Source organism: Sarcophilus harrisii, chromosome 4, assembly GCF_902635505.1.
Source record: "Sarcophilus harrisii chromosome 4, mSarHar1.11, whole genome shotgun sequence".
NCBI classification, from domain to species: domain Eukaryota; kingdom Metazoa; phylum Chordata; class Mammalia; order Dasyuromorphia; family Dasyuridae; genus Sarcophilus; species Sarcophilus harrisii.
Window position 1 is genome coordinate 386392019 of NC_045429.1, and position 25872 is coordinate 386417890.

The window sequence follows — 25872 nt, forward strand, 5'->3', positions numbered from 1 at the left end:
GCGCCCCCACCCGCCTTCTGCTTTCTTTGCAGTCTCAGCACGCGGCATGCAGCAGGTGCTTAATCAGTGCTCCTGCGCGCGACTGACTCACTGGCCTTCTGATGCAAGTCGGCACTCTTCCGCTACCTGCGGCCCCAGTGCCCCACAACTCCGGAAATGCACGTGACTTGCCTCTGGCTAGCTCTCCTAGCTTAAACGAGCTTCAGCCGCTGCTTAACAAAAGTCAATCGAGTAGAATTGCCCGGCTGAGGGGCGGTTCTGGGTTTTCCCGCCAGGGGGCGCCGTACGCTTTCGGAGCAGCTCCTCGCCACACCCACCCGAAGGGCGCCTACCTCCTAGGGAGGGATTTCCCCCGCGCCTCCTCCCCCCGCCCCCAAGTCCCGGACGCAGACATTAGCAATCTATCCCGAGAGCGCGGTGCGGCGCGCGCGGGGCTCTCGGCGCTCCCCCCGGAGTTTCCTCCCTGGGCCTGCCGCGGTGGGCGGGAGAAAGAGCAAGGCGCGCGAGAGCCGGAGGCTCGCAGGCACGCGGCGTGGGTGGGGACCAGCGGCGCCCCCCTCCTCCCCGCACGCACACACAAACACCCACACCCACACACACGCTGTGGGGTTCGGTGCGCGCCGCTCTTCCACGCGTCCCGAGTGCAGAAAGGAGGAGGAGGAGGCGGGAGGATGGCGGAGCCGGCGGACAAGCCCTATCGGGCCGAGTACGCCAAGAGCGGGCGCGCCTCCTGCAAGAAATGCGGCGAGAGCATCGCCAAGGACTCGCTCCGCTTGGCCATCATGGTGCAGGTAGGAGGACGCAGCCCGAGAGCGCCTCGATGGCCTCCCAGACGGGCCTGGGAGAATCGAGCCCGGGATAGGCCCTCCCCTCCCCCGCTTCCTCCTCCTCCTTTCCCAAGAGGCTTCGAGCCCGCGGCGAGGAGGGGGGAGGGTGCCCTTGGCTTTGCAACTCTTCCCCCCCCCCCCGTCCTCCCCCCCCTCCGGCTGCACCCCGGCTTTGTATGCATTTGCCTCGGTCGGGAACCGGAGCGATTTCGGGACTCCCAAACTTATCACAACCTTTTCACAAAGCAGACCAGGCGTCCGAGTCCGGCCCGTTAGTCCGAGTGCAAAGCCTCAGTGTGGAGCCCCGAGAGCGTGTGCCACTCTGCGGGCACCGGCCCCCCTCCGTGCCTGCTAACGGAGGGCCCGGGAAAGGCCCGATGGGCGAGGCGAGCCCGGGTCCGTTAGGCGCCCTTTATGTTTGCTGGGCACGCCGCGTGGGCAGCGTGCGGGGGAGGCTGGAGACCCGCGGGAATCCACCTGCCGCCGCGGGCATCGGGGTGGGGGGGGGCTTCCCCCCGATTCTGGGCTCCCTCCCCTGTCGATCTCCCTTTTGGTCGCTTAATTCTCCCTCGGAGCTGGAGGAGTGGGTCCGACTTTGAGCCGCGTCCGTGGGATTCTGAAACCTCAACATTGGAAAGGGGGTTAAATTAAAAAAAAAAAAGCTAAATAGTTCTGAAACCTTAACATTGGAAAGAGGGGGTTAAATTAAAAAAAAAAGCTAAATAGTTCTGAAACCTTAACATTGGAAAGAGGGGGTTAAATTAAAAAAAAAAGCTAAATAGCTCTGAAACCTTAACATTGGAAAGAGGGGGTTAAATTAAAAAAAAAAAAAGCTAAATAGTTCTGAAACCTTAACATTGGAAAGAGGGGGTTAAATTAAAAAAAAAAGCTAAATAGTTCTGAAACCTTAACATTGGAAAGAGGGGGTTAAATTAAAAAAAAAGCTAAATAGCTCTGAAACCTTAACATTGGAAAGAGGGGGTTAAATTAAAAAAAAGCTAAATAGCTCTGAAACCTTAACATTGGAAAGAGGGGGTTAAATTAAAAAAAAAAGCTAAATAGTTCTGAAACCTTAACATTGGAAAGAGGGGGTTAAATTAAAAAAAAAAGCTAAATAGCTCTGAAACCTTAACATTGGAAAGAGGGGGTTAAATTAAAAAAAAAAAAGCTAAATAGTTCTGAAACCTTAACATTGGAAAGAGGGGGTTAAATTAAAAAAAAAAGCTAAATAGCTCTGAAACCTTAACATTGGAAAGAGGGGGTTAAATTAAAAAAAAAAAAAGCTAAATAGTTCTGAAATCTTAACATTGGAAAGAGGGGGTTAAATTAAAAAAAAAAGCTAAATAGTTCTGAAACCTTAACATTGGAAAGAGGGGGTTAAATTAAAAAAAAAGCTAAATAGCTCTGAAACCTTAACATTGGAAAGAGGGGGTTAAATTAAAAAAAAAGCTAAATAGCTCTGAAACCTTAACATTGGAAAGAGGGGGTTAAATTAAAAAAAAAAGCTAAATAGCTCTGAAACCTTAACATTGGAAAGAGGGGGTTAAATTAAAAAAAAAAGCTAAATAGTTCTGAAACCTTAACATTGGAAAGAGGGGGTTAAATTTAAAAAAAAAAAAAAAAAAAAAGCTAAATAGCCTAATTTTTTGTTCTTTAACATTATTCCCCGGAGAGCTCGCTGTTTCCACTGCCATACTCTTGGGCTTGGGAGGGGGAACATTAATAAAGAATTTAACTAAGAAACATAGCTGTTCTTAATATTATTATTATCCGGTTAATGAGTGTGCATATCTCATCGCCGAGAAATTGTGGTGTCCGTGACACGTAAATAATCCCTGATAAACGACACAGCCCTGGGGGTCAGAAACGTACAGTGGGCAAAGAATTCTCAAACTTTGACCAGGACGCACGACAGCCTGGCTCTGCCCTGGAAGTAACGGGTGAAGGGATGAGACTCCCTGCAGGGAGTCTTGTTGAGCCATCCTTGGGATCTGTTCCTAAACAGGGAGGCTTCTGGGATTGCCAGGTGTTGTTATTTGAGACTGGCAACAGGACTTTGCAGGCGCTTTTCTGGTGGAGGGTGGAACGGAGGGGATTGAATGGGTACCAGAAAACCTTGATTGCAAAACCAGTTGTGTGTGACTCATCTGGAAAAGTGAAGGGTGTTTGTTAAATTTCATTTCTAAGTTATTTGTATTTCTCCAGTCTTCCTGAGACTGCCGCCGTCATTCAAAGTCAGTCATGTGCCTCGGTTTCTCCCATCTCCTGAATTCTCTTTTAAAGTTCAGATAGCATCCAATTTCTGTGACCAAGTGCTCAGTTAGATGTTGAAATGGATAATGTGCTGGCTGGAGTCTGGAAGACTCTTAGTTCAAGGCTCTTCCTAGCTATGTGACTCTGGGCAAGTCACTTAATCCCGTTTTCTTCGTCTGTAAAATGAACTGAGGAGGGAAATGGCAAAACACTCTGGATCTTTGCCAAGAAAATCTCCAAATGGGGTCATGAAGAGGAGAGCCCAATGAGAAATGACCCAGTACAGGATCTCATTCTTCCCTTATCTGTTTTCTTATTCACTTCACTTGGAGTCATTCTCTTAATACCAAACCTCATTCATTCACCCTAGAAATGTTACATTATCACTTATAACCTAAAATACCAACCCTGTATGCTAATCAGTTCATGTGTCTTAGCTTTGTCTCTTAATTAGACAAGATTTGTGGAGTCTTGTGTGGTATTATTGTAGGGTAAGTTTTGACTGCAATTCAGAGACCAGGGTTAAAACCCATCTCTCTGTGGCCCAACACAAGCCATTTAACCTATAAAAATGAAAAGGTTGGACTTTGAGGTCCCGTCAGCCTTCTTCCTGAATCCTTCAAATCTTTGGAGGGGACCTCAGAAGAAATATTATTGCTAGATCCAGTTCTAGATCTCACTTTTGTTTTCTGGAAAAGACAGACGTTGAATTTAACAGATGATATCTAAGAGTTTCTAGAGTCAAGGTTTTGTGATTCTAAGTAATCCCAGCACTACCCATCTTTAAAAAGGAAATGTGTCCAAGAAGAAAATCTTTTCCGAAGAGCATTGGACAAAAAAAAAAAAAAAAAATCTTCAGATAATGAGAAAACTGCTGATTAATGGGATAATTTTTAAAATAAAGATGGGACAATCATAAGATCATAAATTTAGAGCTGATAGAGGTTATGAAATTCAGTGCTTTAATTTTATAAATGACAAAACTGGGATCCACAGAAGTGGTGGTTTGCTCAGGATCACACAGCTAGAACTGTGCTCCAGTATGCTGTGAATGCTCCTTCAGTTACGGGTTCAATCTGATGATGCACTGTTGGGACCACCTTGGAGGTCATCTTATCCAATTCTCTTGTTTTACAGCTAAGAAAATGAAATAAAACTTTTAAAATTCACATCAGTTCTCAAGATCACATAGGTAGGAGATGGGCAGAGAAAGCAGGCATTCCTCTTACCCTAGATCCAGTGAGTCTTGCCGATTTCCCAGGGAAACGAGGCCAAGTGCCAAGATTTGTTTTATCTGTCCTTGAGATACAGCCTGGTGGTTTATCTCTGAGACAGGATTTTTTCTCTGCTTCTGCTGTAGTATCTTTTGTCATTTGACATGGTGGTGGTAGAGGTTTCTGTTAACAAGACTGGTAGCTGTATTTTTCAAGTTGAAGTTCCTTGGGAGTCTTCTCCAACAAGCCTTTGCTTTTAAGGTCTTTTAAACATTTTTTTTTCCTTTTTATTATAAATTTAACAAGTATTAACATTTTCATATGCAAAGAATAGAAAAGGAGGATTATGCAGGGTATCTCAAAAGTTTTAGTTCAGCTTTAACTTTAAACTTACTAACTAAATAAAAATAAAAAACCCATAAGAAAACCATGGGTCTGTTTTCTTTTTCTTTTTTTTTTTTCTGAGGCAATTGGGGTGAAGTGACTTGCCAAGGGTCACATAGCTAGGAAGTGTTGAATGTCTGAGGCCAGAGTTGAACTCGAGTCCTCCTGACTTTAGGTTTGGTGCTCTGCCACACTTGGCTGCCCCTGGGTCTGTTTTCTATACAGCTTTAAATGTGTTTCACTTTAACAAGGTAATACTGGCAGTATCCTGAACTTTTCCTGCTTTTTTTTTTTTTTTTTTTTTTTTTTTTTTTGTATTATTGATGTGTGTTTCTTTGAAGCTCTTTTTTTTTTTTTTTCACTAATCTTATTTAAATATGTCAAATAAAGCAGATTGATACATTGGTTGAGTCTATTAACTGCATTTCCCTCCTCCTCCCCTCCCCCCATCCAGTTCTTCAATTCTTGTCCATGACTCTTTTGCCAAGATGTGGAAATCATGATTCATTTTCAATCTTCTGGAATTGGGATCAGCCCTTGAATTGATCAGTATTCCTGTATCTTTCAAAGTTGTTTTTCTTTTAGATTGATGCATTTATTATATACCTTGTTTAGCTCAATTCATACTGCATCAGTTCATACAAATCTTTCTAGATTTCTTTGAATCTATCCCGGTCATCATTTCTTACAGTGCAAAATATTTTCTATTAATATACCTTAATTTCCCCAATCGATGCATTCACTTTTGTAAGCAGTTCTTTGGTAGGCCAAAAAATACTGCAGTAAATATTAAGTACATATGGGTCTTTTCTCCCATTTTGACCTCTTTGAGCCTAGTAAGTGGTATCACTAGGTATCTAGGTCAAAAGATATTTTATAATTTCATGACTTCAAAAATAGTTAACAAATTGCTTTTCAGATGATTGGACCAATTAGCCATTGATGTGCCTATCGTCCCAAAGCCCCTTAAACAATTGCCATTTTTCTTTTTTTTCTTTTTTTTCTTTTTCTTTTTTTTTTTTTTTGAGTTTTTTGCCAATCTGAAGGCCACTTTTTTAATTGTCATTTTTAAAAACGTTTTTGTTGATGTCTTCTAATTCTTACCTTATCTTAGGTATCCCTGGTATCTCTCTCCCTGTCCCCTCTCAGAGAACCATTCCATATAATAGTTTTTTTCCTAAAGAGAGAAAAATCAACACAACTAAATCTAAAAAAAATCTGGAAACTTGAGTGATACATAACACCTATAGACCTTCCCACCTCCATGAAAGAATGAATGGATTAGAATGTCCTCTCATATCTCTTAATCATGCTTTTAATCTTTATATATTTTGCTATTTTCATTTTGATTTTTTTGGCGGTGAAGAAACATAGCTGTGCTTAATATTTACTTTGTAATTGTATATCTAGTTTTTTGGCTCTGCTTCACTCTGCATCAGTTCATATAGATCTTTGTGTGCTTCTCTATTAATCATACATATCACTTCTTACTGTACACATTCATGTGCCACAGTTGAGCCATTCTTCCAGTTGGTGGGCATTCGCTGTATTTTCAGTTCTTTGCTATCACAAAATTTTAGGATATTTGGAGACTTTTGGTGATTTCCTTGGAACATAATTCCAGTAATAGAGTCTCTGGTGTGAGGGGTGCCAACATTTATTCTCTTGCATAATTCCAAATAGTTCTCCAGAAGGTCTATACCATTTTCCGTTCCAGCAACAATGTATTAGTGTGCTTATCTATCCACAACCTCGCATTATTGACCATTGCCATTTTTTGTCATTTTTTTAAGTTTTCAGGGTGTGAGGTTTTGCTTTGCAATTCTTATATTAATGATTTAGAGCATTCTTTCATATGGTTACAGTTTTGTTGTGTTTTGCAATTCTTTTGAGAACTGTTTGTTCATATTCTTTGACCACTTATCTATTGGAGAGTGACTATTTAGTCTTAAACATTTATTAATAGTTTGTATATCGTGGATACCAAATTCTAATTAGAGAAATTTAATACAAAGATTTCTTCCTATTCAACCACTTTCCTTTTTAACTTCAATCCTTTAATGTTTGTGTAGAAGCTTTTCGTATTTCAAATAATGAAAGTTATTTTATGTTTTGTAAGGCACCTCATATTAAATGTGTGTGCAGGTGATTTCCCCCTAAGATTTAGGTTTGCCTATATTTTTTTTCTTTTTTTTTTTCCAGGACCTATTTGTTTGGAATGGTTTGCCATTTACTTCTACAAATCATTTTTACTGATATGGAAATTGAGGCAAATAGGATTAAGTGACCAGCCTAGTTTGAATGTCTGAGTCTAGATTTGAATTTAGGAAGATTAGTCCTCCAGACTCCAAGCCCTACTATACTTTATCCACTGTAACACCAAGCTGTCCTCTCCTTTTCCTCTCCCAATATGAATTGGCCAATTTTGAGTGTGCAAAATTTAGAAAATCGTGGATGCTTAAGAAATACTGGCAAGAGAAATTCTAAAAATGGGTACCATGGATGTCTTTGAGTAAAAGGGAAGACACCTTCCTGAGGGGAATGTTTTATCTATGCTTTTGTGGTGACTTAATTTATTGGGGATTTGTTATTGAGTTTATTGAGGCCTAAAGAAAAGGACTTTCACATTCAGCTCTTGGCCTCTAGTGGCTTGTTTTACATTTGTATGGAGCATTGTTCCAGAATCTTGCTTCTGCCACCTGATACTGTGGTACAATTTACCTAGAGGCTGGAGAGGTAGGGATGGGCCTTATAAGATTTCTTTAAGCCTGTCTGGAATGGGAAAGGATAAAATGGTTCTTTTTATCTTCTCCTTTGGATGTCATTCATTTATGTTTCCCCTCAAACTCTACACTCAAGTCTGACTTTCCCGGTTAACGTCCTTGTTTTAAGTGAGGGCAGTTTTCATTTCAGAAAGTGGAAGTTGTTACTGCTGGTTTGTACTCCATTTAGAAAACAAAAGCTAAGTAGTTCTGGATTCCCCTGATTACTGCCCTCTTTTGAATCTTCCTATATTTGTGACCAGGCAGGCTTTCCACTAAGTGAGTTGTTCCACTTAGCCAGTCAATAAATATTCAGTGAGCATCTGCTCTGGGACCAGCATTGTCTTCTACCCTTTTACATGAGAGGTACCCAGAGTTTAAATGATTTGCATCAAGACCAAAATTGGAACTCACTATCCCCAAGTTTCCACTTAACTGTCTTGCTTTAGATTAGAATTCAGAATGGTATTTGGGGATTAAATAAGAGATTTATGCTAGAAACTCATAGTGGGAACTTCTTTTAGGTCCTTTCTTTAAAATTAAAAGGGGGGACAGAGTTGTATTTTTGCAGTAGAACAGAAAGATAAGCTCATGTTTGAGTTCTTATGCTCAGAGATTTAGATTGATGGAGATAGGAGAATGGCATTTTCTTCTTATAAAACCAGGTGGCAAATTTGAATGTAAAGCATGAATCCATTTTTAGAAATGTCACAGGATCTCAGTCTCTTCTTAAAATCAGGGGGTAAATTTGAATGTGAAACTATACATCCAATTTTAGAAGTGTCACTATGGGCAGGGGGGTTTATATGTGTGATTAAGACACATGAGAGAGAATGGGAAAGAACATGCGTGTGTGCACTAGAGCTACCCTGTATTGAGAGCAACATAAGAGATTTCTTTTCCCCTATTCCCATGTAAATATCTCAACTTGAAATACTGAGATCTGAAAAATCCCTGGAATTTAGATTTGTAATCTCAAACACTAGTCCTCTTCTCCCTCATATGACCTTTAAGTCCCTTTCACCTCTAAAACTATGATTTCATCTACATTTCCATTTTATAGATGAAGGAATTTAGGTTAGAATTGCATGGATTTGTTCTTTGTTATACATCTTCTTAGTGGCATAACTAAGTTCATATTCCAGATTTCCTGATATGGCTTTGTGTCAGGCTGATCCATTAGATTGTTTTGTGTATTTTTAAATATCATCACAGTCTCCTCCTTAAGGGGACAACTAGATGGTTCAGTGAATAGAATATCAACCCTGGAGTCAGAAGGATCTGAGTTCAAATTCGGCCTGACACTTACCACTTATTAGCTGTGTGACCCTGGGGATTTTATACTCCAATTGCCTCCAAAAAAAAAAATACTTTTAAAAGTTTCCTGCTCAGTTTAATTCCTTCTACAAATACCAATGCTGCTTTGGTCATGCTTATACTCAGCATTAGCATTTTTTGTGTTTTATAAACTGATGTGGGGGGCACATAATCTGATTATGAGAATGAAAGAAGGGAAACTTCTAAAAGAAGGGGGAGGGAGGGAGAGGTCAAACCAACTCTATGAGGGGATTATTCATATTTAGAGTTTGAACAATGGTAATAAGCCAAGGCTAGCTTTTCATTCCTGTTCTTAATTTTCAAATGCTTCTTGCTTACTCTTTTTGAATAATTCTCATTTTCTTGTATCTTTGTCTTTGCTAAATACTGAGAAATTAACTTCATTGTTTCTGACTAGCATGTTTTCCTGCCCTGTTAAGTATGTTACTTCCATTATGAATTCCAAACTACAAAAAAAGCATTTGTAGACACCCCCACTTGCCTTCTCTTGAGGTAGACTCTCTGTTCCCTGACCTGAGCATGTTATCATTTCTAACTCCTGGGTGGACCAATTGTTTATACTTATTTCCCAGTCTCTTCAAGTGAATTCTGTTGCATATGATGTGGCACACACTGGTTCAGCTCAGGATGGTATAATGGAAAGTATGCTAGTGTCAGGAAATCTGGGTTCATTATCCTAGGTCTGCCAACTTACTACTTGAGTGCCCTCAGGTTCTTTATGTTTCAAATGTGTGTTGGACTGGTCAGTCTCTTCGTTCCCTTCCAACCTGACATCTCTGATCTAGATGTCTCCATAAAATTACTTGGATCAAAAGCCTAACCAGTCCCTAAAATGGTCACTTTTTTTTTTTTTTTTTTTTTTGAGTATCAGCATGATAAAGGGACAATTTGTTCAGATTGAATAATGTAAGAGAAATGTAACCTCCAGATTAGCCCCAGAAGGTGAAATTCTTAGGGAAATTTTCATTCCCTTTACAACTTCCATGAAGGAAAAGTAGAATATAAAATTAGTTGTTCCCATTTTAATGACACAAGTACAAAATATATCTAAAGCTCTCTATTCAGTGCAGAGCTGGGGTCCATAAACCTGCAGTGAGTCTATGGATAGATTTCAGTATTAGTGAACTTGGGATGTGTATAGTCATTTCTCCTGTAACATGATGAATGCATTACTTAATATTTCACAATAAAAGGAAATGAGATCAGGATACAGTAATCAAAAATGTCAGTGATGTCTTAAAAAAAAAAAAAAGACAACTTAATAAAAATGGTACACCATTTTATACATATTAAATAGTTAAGAAATAGATCAGTAGTGATGTCTCCAGCCTTGGGCCACAGCTGGGTCTATGCTCCTTTTTACTGTGGGGCACAAAGAAGCAAAGTAAGGAATACTGAAACTCCCAGGAGGCTGAGCAGAACCTAAAGTTTGTGGAAGTAGACCTCAGAAGGGGCTGTATGTGGTGAGATACTGTGAAGTGGTGCCCTTGTCTCTGTTTTCACCCATGCAGTCTAAGGCAAGTACAGAATCTCTAATATACTCAAAATGCTCCTTAATATATCTGGATATATTTGGAACAAACCCACACTTTACAAACAAGTATTATAGCAGAACTGACTGTATTTTACTTTACATATTTAAAAAGGATCCGTAGGTTAGGCTATGTTGCTGAAGAGATCTGTGACTCTTAGAGGCTGAGAACTCTTCTTAAGCGAGACCCACTGTGTTAACCACTCGTCTGTGTCTTGTGATTCTGCTTTCTCCTCAGTCACCCATGTTTGACGGAAAGGTCCCAAACTGGCACCACTATGCTTGCTTCTGGAAGCGGGGGCTTGTCATCTCTCAGGCTGAGCTTGAAGTGGATGGGTTTTTGGAGCTGCGCTGGGATGACCAGCAGAAAATCAAGAAGACCATTGAGGCCGGAGGGCTGACAGGAGGTCTGTGGATATGGTAGTGCTGCCTACTGACATGCCCCCATTGTGGGCCTTAAGCTCCCTGTGTCCAGGGCAGATTGGAGTAGCTGGCACCAGGAACACACGGGAATCCAAAGCCGGAGCCCGGGGGTGGCACCTCTAGGGGCACTGGCTGCAAAAGGAATTTGTATTCTACTCCTGGGATGCACCAGGGTACAGATAATTAAATGCACAAATACACCTGGAGCCAAGGGGAGAGGAAGGGGGGGAAGACCTGGCCTATAGAAAACCCCAGAGGACCTGGGGCTGTTCTCATGTGGCAGCTGGTGGGTGAGTTTTTGGAAGGCAGGAATATGGGATGTCTGGGGAAGCAGGGAGGCCCAAAAAGGCCAGAAGGAAGCGCTTGTGTTGGGTCTGAGAAGCAGGAAGGAGTGACCAGAGATCTGGGGTCTTCCTTATGTCCTCCTTTGAGCCTTTTGGGGATGTTCATTTTCAGTGTTACCATCCATAGCCTCTTAGCTCTGGTTCTGCTCACTTCACTCTGCATCAGCTCATTCCTGTCCTCCTGGGTTTCTCTGAGCCTCTCATCTCCTGCAGCACACTGCTACATTCTGATGATAATAACTAATGTTTATGGCACTTGAAGATTTGCAAAGCATTTTACAGATAGGATTTCCTTTCAGCAGTCCTGGGAGACAGGACTGTGACTGTCCCCATTTTACAGGTAGGGGAGCAGAGGCATGGAGTGCTAGGGGCTAATAGGCCTTCTGGCCCCATGGCTTGTTCAGCCATTCCCAAATATCGTATGCCCTGCCCCAATGACTCGTTTTTTTCCTCCCTCCAGTTTCTGTCTTGATAAAATGAAAACAGCTGCCATAAATATCTTTGTGTGTGTGTGTGTGTGTGTGTGTGTGTGTGTGTGTGCCTTTTTCTTCTTGGATCTCGGCCCAGTAGAGGTAGTGCTGGGTTAAAAGGAGGGGTAGGGCCTGATGTTTGGGTGGGGATGGACCTCTTGGAGCATTTGTGTCCCCTAGCCCCTTTTCTAGTGCTGCTTACTCATAACCAGTAAACCTCTAAAGCAGGAGTGGAACTTGGATCTTTCTAAGTTAGAAGTCTACATTCTTGGCACCCAGAGAAGCCATGAAGTGGCTAAGACGGGCACTGTTCTGTGTTTTTGTCTAGGCAAAAGTGGGGGTCAAGATGGAGGTGGCAAGGGAGAGAAAACCCTCATCAACTTTGCAGCCGAGTACGCCAAATCCAACAGGAGTGCTTGCAAGGGGTGTCAGCAGAAAATAGAAAAGGTGAGAGTGGTGGCACCAGTGGACCATAGAAGACCTCCCCATGGGCAGTCATTGAAAGGGTCCAATGAGACGAGGTTTGTGGGAAGGGCTTTGTAAAACTTAATCTGTCTTATAAATGTCACCTGTTATTATCCCCATTTTACAGATAAGGAAACAGGCTCAGAAAAACATGACAAGCTAGTGAGTATCAGATGTGGGACTTTTAACTTGGATCCTAGTTCCAAGTTCAATGCCCTTTCCAATACTTGGGAATCCAGACTTTGCTAGCCTCCCTCTGTGTGGAGGGAAGGTAAAGTGCATTGTAAGTGTAGAATTCTATAGAATTATGAACTTCTAGGGGATTTCCTCTCTTCTCAGAAAAGACATTTCACATTCTAAAATATGTGATCAACAATAGAATCAGCTATTAAGCATTTTTGTTCCCGTTTCCAAGACTCCATATATTTGACTACCAATAAATAATTGTCTCTCTCCCAGAATGAGAAGGGGCTACATCAGTTACTCACAGAGAGCTTTTAGGGAAGAGTTTTGATTTACAAGAATGCTAGGCTCTTTTATTCAGGCACAAGGAGATGGTTGGAACTCCTTATGATAGTTTCCCATTCCATTACAAAAATTCCTTCTACCCCATCCCATTTTTTTTAAAAAAGAAAAACAGTGTAGTTGTGAGACTCAAATTGGAGGATGGCACTTGATCAGCTAGGAGATCTAGATAAATGTTAGCTATTAGCATTAAATCCAGAAGTTTCCCTGGTAAAACAGAGAGTTAGCCTCCCTCTGGGAACACCTGGATCCAAGTGCTGCCTCTGAGAAATACTTAATGGTTACATAACCTTGAGCAAACTTACTAAATCTTACAATTATTTAAGCACCTTTTGCATGTAGATATTTCAGAGCAGGTGCCAATCTGCTTTACTGGAGGGAGTTTCCTCCCCAAAAATTCCTTAACATAGCTAAAATCATGGAATCGGTCCAGAAAAATTATGGAAGTATCCCAGGGATACTGTCTTCACCCTGTGTCTGCACAAAGGTGTCATGATCACCTTTTTTACCCTGATTAGTTTTTAATGAATCCATATAGCCAGAGGACTCTTGGGTCACCATGGAACAGAAACCTCCAAGCAGTCACTAGATGTGTGCTGCTTAGGTGACCCTATGATGTTTTCTAGACTTAGACAAATGAACCAATTTTCCCTTGATACCAATCCCCCCAGTATTGGGGGATTTTTTCATTTACATGGTTTTTAATTAAGTAACTAATCCATTCAGGATAAAAGCCGGTATATAAATTCCATCTTGTCTAACCATAAGTACTTCAAGACTGTTTATGTTAAAATGCATAATACTGTGAGGATTATTCCTTGTTGATATAGAAAGATCACTGAATTTGGAGATAGATTTGACTGCCATTCCCTTGGCTATATGGCCTTGAATAGCAAGTCCTCATTTTCTTAATCTGCTTTAGATCAGTACTATTAAACTCAAATAGAAACAGATCCCTACCAGCACCATATTGACTTAAAAATCCACAAAGTAACATTTGTCATATACTTATTTTTATTCTTTAAAATAGCATAATTAATATTTTATATGTGCTTTTTTCTTGCAAATAGAAAGCATGATGGTTAGGTATAAGATTTTCTGTAGGACTTCAATTCCACAATGTTACTAACTAATCACATCTTTAAAAGATGACAGATTTCTTCTAACACAAGGAGTCAAACGGTTTTAAGTACACTGCTCAAGTTTTTCATGGTGTGTGCTATCTGTGAGTTTTTTACTTACATAATATAACAGCCTGCAAGCAAGTTTGATCTCTAGTTTAATAACTTTTCTAGGTTTGACCCTAAATTTTAGATCCATTTACCCTGAGAATTATTAGGGAAGGAATGAGATTCATTGAATTTTTAAGTTGTTTTTCATTACTATCCCCAGCAAGATTAAACTTTCATTTGGGTCTCCTGTAAGATTGTTTTTTCAAGTTAACTGACTAACTATATACCTCTGTCTCCCACTTCTGGTCCTGTTCACAGGGTCAGGTACGGTTGTCCAAGAAAATGATTGACCCGGAAAAGCCACAGCTGGGGATGATTGACCGCTGGTACCACCCAGACTGTTTTGTCAAATGTCGTGATGAGCTCGGATTCCTGCCTCAGTACAGTGCTAGCCAGCTCAAGGGATTCAGCATCTTGCAGCCAGAGGATAAGGAAACTCTCAAGAAACAGCTCCCAGCAGTCAAGACTGAAGGGTAGGTGAGGGAAGGGCCGGCAGGAGAACCGCCTTAGGCCAGGGACTCTAGAAGGGCTCTGAGTTTGGGGCCTGGACTGAGCATCAGGAGCAGAGCCAGACCATGAAGTCATGCATTGGAATGGAAGTGTACTTCTGCTCCCCCTTTGCCCATTGTGTATAATAGGTACCCTTTAATTGTACACGATCATCTGCTCAATAACAAATATCTATAATGAGTTGATTCTATATGTTAGGCCTTCTGCTAGGCCTGAGGGAGACCCAAGAGATGGCAGAGGGTGTGTCGTGTATGAAGAAAAGCAAAAGATCTAGTTTGGCTGGACCTCAGCAGGCTTAATGAGAGGAGCAATACTTAATAAATCTGGAAAGGTAGGACAGGGCCAGATTATAAAGGACTTTAAATGCTAAGCAGATGAGTTCATGTTTGATCCCAAGGGAAGTAGTGGCCATTGGGGTTTATTGAACATGGCAGTTGCTTGATTAGGGTTCTACTTAAGAAACATATGGGTAACTGTATGGTGAGGAAAGAAGTCAAGGTAGGGAGACCAGTAATAGTTCAAGCAAGAAGTGGTGAGGACATAAATTTGGGGTAGTGGTCACATAAGTAGGGAGATGTCATGAGAGAGAAATGTCCAGATATGGACATAAAGTATGTTGGATGAGGGAGAGTGAGTACTTGAAGACCTTGAGATTGTTAACTTGAGTAAATGGTAGGATCATAGTACCTTTACAGAAATAAGGAGATTCAGAAGAAGGTTGGATTTTACAAAATACTAAGAACCAGGACTACAAAGGGTAAGCCAGCCGTTTCTGGTACAGATAGAGATAATCCAATTCAGAATTGAGCTTTCAAGAAGCTTAATCCTGAATAGAAAAAACATAGGTGCAAATAACTAAAACAAGAAAAGGTGGAATGCACACTTACAGCTAGATTATTATAATAGATTACTTTTGCCCATGTTTCTGCCTGCTAGATTCAACAGAGGCAAGAGGGGAAATTCCCCCCTAGATTGGGAGACCAAACCTGGGTTCTGGCCTCTGCATCACCAATAACCAACCATCACTCTCCCTCCTCCTATTTGTATGAATGTCTTGAGAGAGTTGCTGTCTACTACTGGGGGTGATGGATTTAAAGGATAAAATGGACTTTCCCATTGTATGTAGAGTATAGCCATAAGATGACACATATGACATAAAGTCAGGTACAGGGAACGGCATAAAGCGTCCAGACATCACTACTTCTTGCAAAGGAGCCCTGGTGTGTAGAAGTTTTGGATTGGTTTTTTGGTTTGTTTGTTTTTTAACATGTTTGTAAAATGGTATAAATACAGAATGATTATGTTTTTGGCCTGTGTTACATTCAGAGATTGTGCTGCTGGTGTCACTTAGGAATTGGTGATGAAAGCCAGGCTGGCTTGATCCCATCCCTTGCTTTCCATCTGTGTTTTGCACACAGCATCAAATGTAGACCCATAAAGCACCTTAAAGATCCTTTACTCCCATCCTCCCGATTTTGTGATGAAGAACCTGAAGCTAAGAGAAGAGGAATAATTGTCCTCAGTTATATAGTAAGTGACAGCTAGGATTTGAACACTTAGAGTGCTGCAGCATGCATTCATTGCTCCCTCCTTAGGATGACGCTTTCAGCCCTGACTCTCTGGTCATATGGACAACACCATCTTTTGGGGTGAAGGGGCCCTGACTCTGTGTCTTCCCTTTTCCATCCATATGGGCTAGGGGCCAATTCTGGCCTCTTCTCTGCTGATTTGTGTTTCACCAAACTTATCCAGATTCATTCCCTTCCTCTCTCCTCTCAACTCTCAGCATGGTCACTCATAAGCAAACAACGTTGTGATAATAATGATCAGACCAGCCTTTGATAAGTTATGACTACCTGGCGCCCAGAACTTTTTCCTGGTCAGCAACTTTTTTTTGCTTTGCCACATGTGACATCACTTTTGTGCAGGTATGAATTCCCATGTCAGGGTCTTTTGAGCTTTTTTTTTTTTTCTGTTGCTTTATGCAAGTTCTGGCTTTCTTTGGACATCTAGGAATATTAAGAGAAAATATATCTATATTTTAATTTAGAAGTTGATTTTGGCAAGGAATGATGTATTAATAAACATAGTAAGCATTCATATAGGACTTTATTACACATGATTTGAATCCTCATAGCAGCGTTATAGAAAAGTGCTAAAAGTGTTGGGGAATTCTCTTTTATGTAAGGAGACTGAGAAGTTAAATGACCTGCCGGCATCTATTGTCTAAGATGAGATTTGAACTAACAACTGACCATCACCTCTCCCCCACCAGAAGAACCCAGAGATGTGCAGATTTTAGGTGGAACAAATTGTGGGTCCCTGCAGGCGTGTGAGTTAATGGTCTGTGGTGATTTGGGGAAGGTCTTCATGTGCCTGTGTCTCTTTCAGAAAGAGGAAAGGAGATGAGGTAGATGGAGATGATGTGGCCAAGAAGAAGGCTAAAAAGGAAAAAGACAAAGAAACGAAGCAGGAGAAGCTCTTCAAGGTTAGTGTGTTTTTATTTAATCCGTGTCTCCATCCTTTCCTGTACTGAAGAAGTAAGTGGCAGATTTCCATCTGGCCACATTCTTTTTAGGAAAGCCTTCTAAGGAGAAGGGAACTCCACTTTGTCTCGCCCAGACTTGCCACCCATGTGGGCCAGACATACTTGTACCATGGGCATGTTTCTGGGGGAACAAGGCTCAGAGAAGGGGTTTTTCTCAATGGCTTCTGTGTCCTCTTAGTTTTGTGATTTAGCTTAGATGTCTACCCACCTGCCCACATGGGAAGTGAGCTTCTCCATGTTAAGGGCCTTGCCTGGGCCCAGGGAGACATTTGAGGAAGAAGAGAAATTGGGAGGTACAGAAGAAATGTAAGGATTGTAACTGACCAGAACCAACCACCAAGGTATGGTTTCATTTGTAATTCACTGTCTGCTGCAGCATGTTAAGAAAGTCACTTGAGACTTGGATGTAGCAACACTCAGTCTGAATAGGTATTGCCTTGGTTGCTGGCCTTTTTGCAAGGCACTTTTCTGTGTGGGCAATGAATGTTTATTTAGCCTCACAGTTTTGGTGTTCAAGTCCTAAAAAGAAGTAATGTTTTCTCTGACTAAAGTAGTTCCATAAAAATGAAAAATTTTAGTGTACATATCTTCCCCAAAAAAACTTGGAAATTTTGTATAAGTTGGAACCTTCAGGTGGGCTGCAGTGCAGGCTGGCTTTTATGCCAAATGTTTGGTGTTGGTTTGCATTTTCTCAACTTAATGATTTTGAGATTCTTCTAAGTATAGCCAGAGAAACTGCTTGTTAATTATGCAGAAGGCCTTTCCTGTTCACCCAGATGCCAGTGTTTTCCCTCTCTGAGATCATTTTTCATGGACTTGTCTACTTATTTATAAGTTGTCTTCCCCATTGGAAGGTGAGCTCTTTGAGAGTAGGTACATAGTTAAATAGTTAATCAAAACTATTGACTGGACTCATTGCGGTAGGTTCAGATAGTACGTCTCCTAGGCTATGAAATTAACTGAAATCTTCCAACATAACAGTAATCCTTTGACTAATGTGGGTGTGTGGGTGTTTTCTATAGCAGAATATTTTGTCAGATAAGGAGTTTCTGGTCAGTCTGTCAACCCAAGCCTAAGATTTGACATTTTAGAGGAATTAGATGTGTAAATAGCATTAGAGAAACCCACCCACGCTTTTAGGAAGATAGGGAAATGGTGTCATGCATAACAGTGTCAGACCTAGAGTTAGGAAAACCTGCCATTTAAATCCAACCACAGCTGCGTAGATACTAATTATATAAATTATTTAACCCTCTGTCTGCTTTGGTTTCTTCCATGTAAAATTGGAATAATGATAGCATCTTACCCCTCTGGTTTAGTGGAAGATTAAATGAAATTGTATCTGCAAAGTACTTATCTCTGCATATAGCACACAATGGGTGTTTAATAAATGCTTGTTTCCTTCCTTTCTTTATGTTCTTTAATGCATCATAACTCAGAACTCCCATCCCCATGATTTTCAGGTTCCCAGGAATTAAAAAGTGAAAAAGGTTTGTGGACTTTTATAAGAATAGGGTCAGTAGCCTTTTGCATAATGGTGGTTTCATCTAGGTGTCACTGATTTATAGGAATCACAATTTTGTGGCTGTGTTCAAGGGTTATTTACATTTTTTCATAGAAAATATTCAGAATTGGGATGGTTAAGATTTGAGTAGAAACTAGTAAGATAGACTAGCAACTAAGAGACCTGTAGGAAAGGCTCCGTGGACATAGGGGCATGCTTCTAGAAAGACTGAAGTTAGAACCCAAGGTGCTTGAATTCCAGGTTTGCCTAATATTTCATTAGGCCAGATATTCAAATATTTCAGTATACCAGGGGTACTCTATCCCCATGAGATGGGTTGATTTGAGTCATGAAATTATATGAAAGATGAACCAGAACTCTTCTCCATTGTCTTGATGGTACCTCTTAAAATTTTAGTGCAAACTAAAGTTAATTGTCCCTCTTATGAGACTAGCTTTCAAAACAAGTGCTAATTTGTGAGTAAAGAGTGTTTCTCATTAGTAAAATAAAAATTACAGATTTTAGGCTTTCCTCTCTCCCTCCCCTCATCACCACCTATTTAATAGTTGAAGCCTCAGCAGGAATGTCACCCCAAGACTAGAATTTGGCTCAGTGAATTGCCTACCTTCTAAAAAGGAGATCATTGAACAGGATCTAGGACTGGTTCTTCAGGGAGAGCAACAGTCAGGTATTCACAGCAATTCTTTGAGCTGCCTTCTCTTCTATAGACACAGACAGAGCTCATCTGGAGTATCAAAGATGAACTGAAGAAAGTCTGCTCTACAAATGACCTAAAAGAGCTACTGATAGCCAACAAGCAAGAAGTGCCTTCGGGGGACTCAGCAGTGAGTAGACAGGGGTGGGGGTGGGGGTTTTACATTATTTTATTTTTGAGACCAGGTGTCTTTGTCTCACCCAGGCTCAAAGTGCAGCCATTCTTCATCAGCCCAAGCCTTATACTGATTACCATGGAATCTTTAGCTGCCATGGTTTTCTTCCTTCCTTATACAGTATGGTGGGTGCCCCTTATCCTTCCTGAGAGCGCAATTCTTTGTCAGCTCAGAACTCTCAAGTTCAAGTGATCTATCGGGTTCAGTAGCAGGTAGTACCATACCTCTCTGATCCCCTCAGAACTCATACTTTGATTCACTTCAAGTGAATTTATTAAGTCCAGGCACTCCACTAGTGATTGGAACATAAAGTGAAATTCCCTGCCTTTAAGGAACTTAGATTCTACCTTTGTTGTTATCCATGTGTTAACATCTGGCTTTGAATTGGATTATTTTTTTCATTTTATTAATTTTTTCCCCCCAATGCATGGCAGCTGCAACAGTGATGTTAGACTGAAATATTGACATAGAAAACCATAAATTAACATTATCTTTGTTGTATTGGATTTTTATTTTGTTGAATATTTCCTAATTATATTATGTTCAGGTTTGGGAGCACTGGGGAGTTTTGTTAACTACCCGGGTTTGACTCCCCTGATTTACATCATAGAATATCTTAGGGTTCCCAAGTTGGCCTGGGAATGAAGCTGCTATTCTTGCTCAGGATTTCAGAATATAGAAGGATCCATTCCCTTATAGGAGGAGTAACTTTGACCTTCAGAAATATTAATAAGGGTTCTTCATGCACTTGTGAAGAATTGCATGGATAACATTGTTCTTCGCCAGAATAGAAATTGCCGAGAATAAGGCAATGCCTGTGGCAGTTAATGATTTGAAACTTCGGCAAGATCCTTTAGTTTTCTGTCCTGCTAACAGGCTACTGTGTTACTTATCAAAGCAGTTTAAGGGACTGGATCTTAGTACCCTGAAATTTAGCTAACAGAAGAGTCAAAAAACATTCTAGATGAATACATGAAAGTATGTCTGTGTTCATCTGGTCCTTATCACTCTAAGGACAGAACCCACACTTAGAGTTCTGGGAGAGCCTCCTTACCAGCCTCCCCACCTCCACTGCCTCCCCTCTCCAGTTGTCTTTTGTACAACTTCCAGTGGGGTTTTCCCTAAAGTGCAGCTGACTTCCCTGCTCAGTAAATTCCAGGAGCTCCCTGTTGCCTCTAGATCTAATATAGACTCAATTGAGGCTCAGCCTTTCCAAATGTAGCCCCAGGCTACCTTTCCAACTTTACTTTGTTACTCCCCTTCCTACACTGTGGTCTATGAAAAATCTCCCCCTTGCTGTCTATGCACAAAATGTTCCATCCCCTAGATCTGTGCCCTTTCCACTGACCTTCTCCTCGTGCTTGGAAGGCATTTCCATTCAGCTGTACCACTTAGGATCCCATGTTTACATTAAAACTCAATTTAAGCTTCACTTTTTACATGAAACCTTTCCTGGTTCCAGCTGTTAGTGCCCTTTTTAAAAAAAAAAAAAAAAAGTGTCATTGCATTCATTTTGTCTATGTCTGTATCTGCCATCTCCCTGTAAGCTCCTTGAATGCAGGGACTTTGATTTTTGTCCTTTCTCTCTAATACTTAGCAGGCTGCCTACAAGAGGCACTTAACAAGTACTTATGATTGTCCAAGTTTTTCCACCTCATAGTATACAGGTATGTTTTTCTGTCCTTTCGGCTCCCTCCATAGTTCTCTGATATATTTGTCTTTGTTCCTTTTATTGCTGAAGATATTGGACAGAGTAGCCGATGGGATGGCTTTTGGCGCTCTTCTTCCCTGTGAGGAGTGCAAGGGGCAGTTTGTCTTCAAGAGCGATGCTTACTACTGCACCGGAGACATCACTGCCTGGACCAAGTGCGTGGCCAGGACACAGACGCCCAGCCGCAAGGAGTGGATCATCCCCAAGGTACGTGGGGTGAGCTCACACTCTTGAGGCCACTGCCCAGCAGGTCCAAAAAGCATGGTTTATCTTTAAAATTTTTTTGATAATCTTTTTTTTAACATCATTTTTATTTCCCAATATATCCCTTTCCCTAAATTATCCAGAATAAAATCATAACAAGGGAACAAAGCAATTCAGCAAAACTAACTATATATCAACCACATCTGGCAGCATACAGATCTTGGGTCTTAGGATCATTTTCAACTGTAGTAGTTTACAGCCTCTTCAAAGGAAGGAGGAAATTGCCATTTTGTTTCCTTTTCAGGAGCCAAGCTTGAGCCATGGTTTTTTCAGTCTTTTACAGTTACAGAACTGTTTTCCAAAGTGTTTCCAACTTTATGAATCTGAGGCCCATTTTTGTATATCCCTAAAATTCTCCTAGATTCTATGTGAAACATTTTGTATTTGCCTCCTAAACTTTCCTTTGAGGTTATTTGCTTTTTGTTGTCATGTTCCAACTCACATGACTCTCTGGACCAATTAACCATGGGTTTTTTTTTTTTGTTTTTTTTTAAATCCCCCTCATATCTTCTATTCCCATTGAGGGGGGGAAACACCAAGAAAAACAAAATCCTACTAACAAACATGCATAATCAAGTAAAATAGATTGGATAGTGTTCATCATCAGTCCTCTATATGATTAATATTCAACTTGGTATTTATGGTTTTAAATTAATATGCAAACATTTCTGGCTTTGTTAATATTGTCTCAGCACAACTTTAAGTAGCAGTACAAGTATCTTGAACCAGGAAAATATCAAAATGGCAAAAATGTAGTTTGGTTAGTTAACATTGTAGAATTGTTAAATTGACCTCCTAGACCACTCCCTGAGAAGGATCTTTGGAAGAGAGTAGACTTTTCTGATTTAGAGCTGCAGGGGTACCTCCATTCCCTGGAACAGAGGACTTTTGATGGAGTCCTTTCTGAGTGGGGAGGGCAATAGTGTTCAGAGGTTGGGTACCGCCTTTAACCATTTCCCTGAGGAAAAAAAGATTTGCCCTTAATTGCCACCCTCCTTTCCCAAAGCTTTATCTTGGAGATTGAAAAGGGCTTTAGGAAAAAAAATATATTATTTCTTAATACTTATGGTTTTACTGAAAAGGAGATTTTAAACATAAATATTTAACTGTAACTATGGTTGGTCATTATAATCAGAGTTCTTGCTTGTAGTTATATTGATATTATTGTATAAATTATTCTTCAGGTTTTGTTCACTACTCCGCATAAGTTCATACAAGTCATTTCTTAAGGCACAGTAGTATCCCATTATCTTCCCATACCATAATTTGTTCAGCTATTCCTCAGTTAATGGGCACTCCCTTTATTTCTGTTGATTTCCTAACACAAAAAAAGAACTGTTATAAATATTTATGCGCACGAGCGTGTGTGTGTGTGTGTATGGGTCTTTTTTTCCTCTTGTATTCTCAGTTAAGTGACTTTGGGGGGGCAGGGTTCTAAATTGTTTTTGCAGAATGACTGGACCATTTCACAGTTCTGCCAACACTGCATTAATGTGCCCATTTTCCTGCAATCCCTCCAACATTTGTCATGGAAACTAACAATTTGAAATATGGCAGTAACTTGGATAAAGATGTGGGATACTGTCACATTCAATTGACACACAGATGGAAGGAATAGATATGGCTTAGCATGTAGAGGACTCTTAATGTACCTTTACTGAATTAATGCCTAGGAAGACTAAATGAAAATTCAAAAATATAAACTATGAAACTTGGGGATCAAAGCAAAGTCTTGCATTTGAGTTTAAAAATAACTAGAAGTGCAGGAATGGAATGATGGACTCTTAACAATTCATACCAAGAGAACCAAGGTTAATGAGGTAAATGGACTCCACAGTGCTATATGAATCGACAGCCCCATGAATAGAAACAAATTTAAATCTGCATTGAGAATAATAACTGATGAATATGCTTTTAACATTTGTAAAATGCTTCACACAGTTATTTCATTTGATCTGCACAACACCTCTCTGAGAGGTACAACAAGCATTAACTCTCAATTTTAGTTAGTTTCAGTGATTTCCCTAAGACTGCTTCTTTTGGCCTATAAATTATAAGATAATGGTCATTCTATGTTGATAGAGAACTTCATCTCTGCAAATTCCCTATGTGGATCTGGAGCAGCAACAGAAAAATGGAGTTTACAAAGGGAAGCCCAGTGTCCCATCAGTTTGAACATGGCCCAGGGCTCCCCTAACAACGTGGACTCTGGCAGATCTCACAGTTCCTGGCAGAGAAGCTGCCCTCCTGTGTTGGCAAGATGCCTCACCAGGAGGAGGATGAATGTTTGCCCCCAGTTTACAAAGGCTAGCATTGAAGGACCTGCCTTGGTGGAAGGAATCATACAATGAATATATTAAGTGCTTGGGCAGGTGGGTAGCCCAATGGATGGTACAGTGGGCTGGGGTCAGAAAGACCTGAGTTCAAATCCAGCCTCCGTTGCTAGCTTTGTGACTGGGCAAGTCATTTAATCCACTTGGTCTCAAATAATCTGAAAAAGGAAATGGAAAACTTCAGATGGGGTCATGAAGAGTCAAGACTTGACTGAAATTACTGAACAACAAAAAATGAGGGCTGAACACACAGAGAGGTCATAAGAGCCACTGTGTCTCTGAGATGGTCACACTACCTTGTATTGAGTTCTAGGCCCCAGGTTTTAAGCCATCAGCTGAAGAAAAGTCATGTGGACGGTGATTTCCAGACATGTTAAGTGACTAGAGCCAGGACCAGGTGGCAGCTCTCCAGAGTGCCAAAGGTTACCAGAAAGATTTGTATTCACTTGGTATGATGGTAAAACTGACTGGGGTTTTTCTAAGACTACAGTAATTTAGTGACATAAGCTGCTCCATCATATTTGCTATACACCATTACCCTCCAAGACAAAAGCCCACATAGAAAAAATTTTCAGACATCATCTATAGCTAAATGTTTTCTCTGTATGCTTTGGTTTTCAGGATGGTATGGCTCCTGATCTCTTTAAATTTCTTTTCTTTAGGAGTTCCGGGAAGTCTCTTACCTCAAAAAATTTAAGTATAAAAAGCAGGATCGCGTGTTCCCCCCAGAAACTAATGCCCCACCTTCAAAGCCTCTCCCCTCCTCGGTGGCAGCCCCTCCCACTGTGAACTCCTCAGCCCCACCAGGTAAGTGGCTAGAGAATCTAAGGGGGCCTCTTGGGACTCCCCTCTACAAGCAGACCAGCTTCGTTTGGCCACATGCAAATTCCTTTTTGGGGGGGAGGGAGGGTATTTTGTTTTTTCATTTACAGCTGCTAAAGGGGAAGCTGTATATATAAGATTTATGTAAGGAGCCTCATCACTTTTGACTCAGTTAATGAGGAGCCTTGTTCTTTTGGGATCTCCATTATAGAGGTCTTTCTGCTGTTTCTCTTGCTTCTCAGGATGCCACAAAAGGAACCCACTTCACCTCCCTTCAGGTCATTTTCTTCTACCCCCTTGCCAAGAGTTATCAAAAGACCACATGGAGTTTTATTTTCATTCAGATAAAAACTAGCTCAGTGAGCTGTAATTTTGATTTTTCTTTGTTATCTCAGTACACACGGCCTTCTTAATAAATGCTTGTTGATTAGTGGTTGTATCCTAGAGACTCTGAGGTGCCTCCTGAGGCCTTTGGAGTATGGAGGTTTGAGTCCAAAGTGTCCCCCTGACCTTTCCACACAGAGGGCACTGTGCTGGACCTTTGACTTTCCTTGGACCCCAGAGATTCTTGTGGAAGAAGCAAAAGCTGTCCAGGCCGAATTTGGGTATTTATTGGTATTGGTGAGAAACCCCAGAGAGCCTGGCAGGGACCAGGAGACAAGCCTAGCTCCTTCCCTCATCCCACCCCCAGGAGGTGGGGCCCAGTGGAGCCACTTCCTAGATTAACAGCTGCTTTGCCTGTCAGTGGAGTTTGCCTTTGGTTGATTAGAGTGCAGTGCTGGTGGAACTTATCTATCTGTCTCCATAGTGAGGCAATATTTTTTTAAAGGAGTACACAGGTGTTAGCTGATCTTACTATCATCTTCCTGAAATGAAAAATCATTAATGACTTTTCCCTGGAGACCAATGTTGCCAGTTCCAAAAGTACCTTAATATCCTTTGACCAGATACATCTTTCCCCTCACTCTCTGGCTGGACCTCTTCCCCTTTTGAGCACGGAGTCCTTTTTCCTCCCCCCTTCCCCAAGGGCAGAACCTGGAAGCCCCCGTCTCCAAGGCCTCTTTGGCCCCTTTCCCAATTTCTGCTTGAACCACTTCCACAATTCTCAGGGCTGCTGATCATTTAAAGAGTCAGTCTGTCTGCTTATGATGATTTAACTTTTTCACCTGAGAGCTTTCCTTCCCTTCATTCCCCAGACTCTTAGCTCTGACAGAGGGCAGGTGTTGGTGGCCTGCACAAAACTGGGTGGGTCCTAGAGCTCTGATTCCTCCAGGTTGGCAGGAGATTCCCCCCTCTTTAACATACAATGTGATTTCTCTCCTATGTCCCCTAATCAGTCATCTCTGTTTGACAGTTGTGTTTCTTTCCATCATAGACAAGCCTTTGTCCAGCATGAAGATTCTGGCTCTGGGGAAGCTCTCCAAAAACAAGGATGAAATGAAAGCCACAATAGAAGAACTTGGGGGGAAGGTGACAGGGACAGCTAACAAAGCTTCCTTCTGCATTAGTACAAAAAGTGAGT

The 25872-nt window shown here is 41.1% G+C and overlaps 1 protein-coding gene across 1 annotated transcript in view; it reads left to right on the forward strand.

The window, feature by feature from the left end:
* Window positions 1–425: 425 nt before the first annotated feature.
* PARP1 (poly(ADP-ribose) polymerase 1) overlaps window positions 426–25872 on the forward strand; it is a 45610-nt gene continuing 20163 nt past the window's right edge. Inside the window, exons 1-9 of the mRNA XM_031967020.1 lie at window positions 426–791; window positions 10548–10716; window positions 11875–11993; window positions 14027–14241; window positions 16670–16766; window positions 19059–19175; window positions 20962–21138; window positions 24191–24335; window positions 25726–25866. Coding sequence (XP_031822880.1) covers window positions 672–791; window positions 10548–10716; window positions 11875–11993; window positions 14027–14241; window positions 16670–16766; window positions 19059–19175; window positions 20962–21138; window positions 24191–24335; window positions 25726–25866 — 1300 coding nt within the window. The 5' untranslated portion in view covers window positions 426–671. The remainder of the gene's footprint in view (window positions 792–10547; window positions 10717–11874; window positions 11994–14026; window positions 14242–16669; window positions 16767–19058; window positions 19176–20961; window positions 21139–24190; window positions 24336–25725; window positions 25867–25872) is intronic.